The 4,870-nt window shown below is 45.4% G+C and overlaps 1 protein-coding gene across 1 annotated transcript; it reads right to left on the bottom strand.

The window, feature by feature from the left end:
- Window positions 1-759: 759 nt before the first annotated feature.
- BECN2 (beclin 2) lies at window positions 760-2,283 on the bottom strand. Its single transcript, XM_086342685.1, has one exon. It carries the CDS (start codon window positions 2,148-2,150, stop codon window positions 855-857), a length of 1,296 nt encoding a protein of 431 aa, XP_086198811.1. The 5' UTR covers window positions 2,151-2,283; the 3' UTR covers window positions 760-854.
- Window positions 2,284-4,870: the final 2,587 nt, after the last annotated feature.

The following is a 4,870-nucleotide window of genomic DNA, read 5'->3' as shown; positions in this document are numbered from 1 at the left end:
GTTCTATGGACAATGGCCCAAGTACTTTCCTCATAAAAAATTAAAGACCTCTTTTTTGAAGAAGGAAATGGCAACTCACTCCAGTATTCTTGCCTGGAAAATTCCATGGACAGAGGAACCTGGCGGGCTACAGTCCATGGGGTTGCAAAGAGTCGGCCACGATTGAGCACGTCCCCACCTCTCTCCTTAATACCCCATCCTCTCATCACCCCACCACCACCCATTTCAGTTTTTTCTGCAATCTTTATTCCATTTTAATGGAGAAATAGTCTTGTCATCTTGTGACTTAATCTTTGTCCTTTTGAATGTTTAGGAAAAATGGGAGAGAGGACAAACGTGCTGGGAAAGACAGCAATAACTTTGGGGTTGCTCGGGACAATAATTTTAAATTAGTGCCTGTGTGGCTATTCATTTTTAAAGTAAACATATAAGACTTCCCTGGTGGTGCAGGGGATAGGAATCTGCCTGCCAATGCAGTGGACATGGGTTCGATCCATAGTCCAAGAGGATCCCACATGCCAAGGAGCAACTAAATCCCGTGGGCCACAGCTACCGAGCCTGTGCTCCAGGGCCCATGAGGCACAACTACCGAGCCTGAGAGCCACAGCTGATGAAGCCCACACACCTAGAACCTGTGCTCCACAACAGGGGAAGGAAGCCACCACAATCAGAAACCCGAGCACCGCAAGGAAGACCTGCTCCCTGCAACTAGAGAAAGCCCACGCGCAGCAACAAAGACCCAGCACAGCCAAAAACATATAAACACACATGCTTCAGTTTTAAATTTTATCTGATAACACTTTCACAAATAAAATATATTAATTCAAAACATAATCTCCCCCTTGTAGAATAAATTATTTTCGACCATACCTTAAGGAGACCCAAGTGAGACTACACTTAAAATTGATAAGCATGAGCTTGAGCGCCTTCGTCCAGTCCTCCTCCGTGTTCAAGTGGGTTCTGATGGAATAGAATCCACTGCTGCTTCCAGGGTCTTCCATCAGGCCTTTCTTCACATGAATCTTGTAGGGCAAACAGAGACCCGACTCACCGCTCTCAGCTGCTTCCTTGAACTGCTGCATGCAGTCCAGGAAAGCCATCATAGCCTGATCAAATTTGTTATGTAAGAAAACATTCTGCTTCCCACTAGAGAACAATGGCAACTCGGCACAATCATCTATTAAAGACCTCAGGTAGGAATGGTTTCCGCAGGGGATGAGATGGTACCTCTGAAACTCCAGTCCAATTGTATTGGCCAGGGCGAGGAGCAGCAAGGCTGTCTGTCCCCAGGCTGCACTGATCTCATTCCAGCACACAGGGACAGTGGGGAGGCGGCCCAATCTGAAGTTATTGATGACGGGTAAGGGGCCGTCTTGCCAGATCTCGAAGGTGGCATTAAAGACGTCGGTTTTCTCCAACTGGTTGCACTGGAGCTGGGCGTACTGCAGTCGCATCTCCACACTGCTCAGCTCCTCATTTAGTTCTAATTGTTGCCATTTCAGTTGACTGTAGTCCTCCCAGTACTGCTTTTCCTGCTGCTCCAGCATCTTTGTCTCTGCCTGGGCTGCCTCAAGATCGGCTGCTACCCTTTCTTGGTTCTTTTCCACTTCTGCCACTTCCTGGAGTAGCCTCGCTTCCTCCAACTCCAGGCCCTTCAGCTTCTCCTGCAGCATCTCCCTGTCGTCCCCACTGACCCACTTCCTGGTCTCCAAACAGCGTTTGTAGTTCTGAATGTCAGATTCCGTGATGGCGAGTTCAACGTCCAGTACCTCTAAAAGATAGTCAGTACAGTCCACACATAGCGGGTGGTCCACCTCTGTTTCACCAGAGAGGATGTCAGAACTGTCCCTAATAGTCTTCTGGATGCTGTTGAGACTCCTCCAGGGCTCCAACCTCCCAAGCAGGGTGAAGCTGGAATAGTCCCAGGACATCCCACCACTGGGGGGGTGAGGAGTCCTGCAAAAGGCACCATCCTGTAGATTTTCAAAGTTTGCCTCCTCCTTGGAGGGAGGGCCTCCCTCCGGTGTTTCTCTTGTCTCTCCCTGAGCTGAGATGAGCATCGAAGCTCCAGGTTCCTGGGAGGGCTCCACAGAGTGATTCAGCTTCAGGGCCTGGCTGCAGCGCTGGCAAAGAAAGCAGAAGTGGGACATGGTGGAGGCCTTGACTCTCAACTTGACACTGCTTCCTCTGGGTCACCAGTTAGTTAACCATTTATACCTTTTAGAACTGCTTCTAAAATGCATATCTCATCTTGTTACTCTCCTTAAGACCTTACAATGGTACCCTCCTTAAATACTTATAGACCTCCCTTACCTCCTTATAGGCTTTCTTTCTAAAAAGAAAAGCCAATCATCTTACTCCACCCTTAGAAATAATAATCTTTCTAAAACTAAAATCTGGTCATGGGCACATCCCTCCTTAAAATGTTTAATGCCTTTATTTTACCTCAATATAAAGTCTAAACATCTTAACCTGACACCAAGGCCTCTCTCCATCTTTCCAACTTTTTCCCATTTCCTGCCACCCTCACTTTGGCTCCTGCATAATAACTGAATTTCAGCTCTTTCAACATTTCTTATTGTTCCTGCTGACTGGAACACTCTTCCTTCCCATCTGTACCTGGATAACTTCTACCCATCCTTTGGGTTAGATGTCATTTCTTCCAGAAAGCCTTCCCTGACTACAAAATTTGGGTTTTCTGTTCTGATGACATACTTCACATTCTTTATCTCATAGTAATGTAATGGGCATACATGAAAACTTTATTAATATTTGTTTGATTACCAAATCACATCAAATAAAGTAGCTTCAGTGGGGGTGGGGGGGTTAGTCGCTAAGTCATGTCAGACTCTTGCAACCCCATGGACTGTAGCCTGCCAGGCTCCTTTGTCCATGGCAAGAATACTGGAGTGGGTTGCCATTTCCTTCTCCAGGGGATCTTCCCAACCCAGGTCTCCTGCACTGCAGGCAAAGTCTTTACCAACTGAGCTACAAGGGAAGCCCACACCTACTGAAGCCTGAGTACTCTAGAGCTCATGCTCTGCAACAAGAGAAGCCACTGCAATGAGAAGCCCACACATTGCAACTAGACAGTAGGCCCCACTCACTGCAACTAAAGAAAGCCTGCATGCAGCAATGAAGGCCCAGTGCAACCAAAAATAAATAATTTTTAAAAAGTTATTAGAACACCAGTCAGAATGGCTGCGACCCAAAAGTCTACAAATAATAAATGCTGGAGAGGGTGTGGAGAAAAGGGAACCCTCTTACACTGTTGGTGGGAATGCAAACTAGTACAGCCACTATGGAGAACAGTGTGGAGATTCCTTAAAAAACTGGAAATAGAACTGCCTTATGATCCAGCAATCCCACTGCTGGGCATACACACTGAGGAAACCAGAAGGGAAAGAGACACGTGTACCCCAATGTTCATCGCAGCACTGTTTATAATAGCCAGGACATGGAAGCAACCTAGATGTCCATCAGCAGATGAATGGATAAGAAAGCTGTGTTACATATACACAATGGAGTATTACTCAGCCATTAAAAAGAATACATTTGAATCAGTTTTAATGAGGTGGATGAAACTGGAGCCTATTATACAGAGTGAAGTAAGCCAGAAGGACAAACACCAATACAGTATACTAACGCATGTATATGGAATTTAGAAAGATGGTAACGATAACCCTGTATACGAGACAGCAAAAGAGACACTGATGTATAGAACAGGCTTATGGACTCTGTGGGAGAGGGAGAGGGTGGGAAGATTTTGGAGAATGGCATTGAAACATGTGAAATGTCATGTATGAAACGAGATGCCAGTCCAGGTTCAATGCACGATGCTGGATGCTTGGGGCTGGTGCACTGGGACGACCCAGAGGGATGGTATGGGGAGGGAGGAGGGAGGAGGGTTCAGGATGGGGAACACATGTTTTAAAATTAAAACAACAATAAAAAAAAAAAAAGAAAGAAAGATGAAGACCATCAGTGCCATACAGTCATCCAAAGAAGGGCATCAGGCAAGGGAAGGCTCTGGGCGTGCTTGGCTTGAGAAATGGGAAGAGGTGGCTAATCATTCATGTTTTGAGAAACTCTCCTCTTATTGGCCCAGGAGAGCTTCTTAGGTATAGGGAAGAAAGCACAGACTGCTGGAAGAATGAGGAAAAGACCATCTAATAGTTTGAGGGAAATCAAGGCCAGACCCAAAATGTGAAAAAACTGCCCCAAAATTATGAACGAGGAAGGCCAAGGTAAGTGGTGGTGAAATAGGAAAAATAGGCCTAATATGTATGGCTGAGTCCTTTTGCTGTTCACCTGAAGTTATCACATTGCTTGTTACTTGGCTATACTCCAATACAAAATAAAAAGCTTTTTGTAAAAAAGAAAAGAATAAAATAGGCCTGATTCAAAAGTGAAAAAAAAAAAAAGTTATTAGAAACTGGCTGAAAAGCACTTTTCTACTTGTTAGATGGGATGCTGCCTAATTTATGAATCATTTAATAAAGTCAATTAAAAAATAAGAAAATAGTGGGACTTCCCTGGTGGTCCAGCAGTTAAGAATCCACCTGCCAATGCAGGGGACACTGGTTCAGCCCTTGGTTCATGAAGATCTCACATGATGTGGAACAACTAAGCCCCTTGGCCACAACTACTGAATCTGCCCTCTTGAGCCCACAAGCTACAACTATTGAAGTCTGTCTGCCCAGAGACTGTGCTCCACAACAAGAGAGCCTGCACAGCGCAGCTAGAGAGTAGCCCCTACCCTCTGCAACTAGAGAAAGCCTGCATGCAGCAAGGAAGACCTAGCACAGCCAAAAATAAACAAACAAAAAATCATGTCAATGAAAAAAAAAAAGAAAGCAAACTGGCTGGA

This window comes from Bos grunniens, chromosome 16, assembly GCF_055505025.1.
Source record: "Bos grunniens cultivar Pamir isolate PY7600 chromosome 16, Bosgru_T2T1.0, whole genome shotgun sequence".
NCBI lineage: Eukaryota > Metazoa > Chordata > Mammalia > Artiodactyla > Bovidae > Bos > Bos grunniens.
Note: the sequence above shows the minus strand (reverse complement) of the source record. Positions and strands in the feature narration are given on the sequence as shown.

Excerpts from the sequence above, each read along its gene's own strand:
- BECN2 (XM_086342685.1), bottom strand. The coding sequence starts at position 2,150 with ATGTCCCACTTCTGCTTTCTTTGCCAGCGCTGCAGCCAGGCCCTGAAG.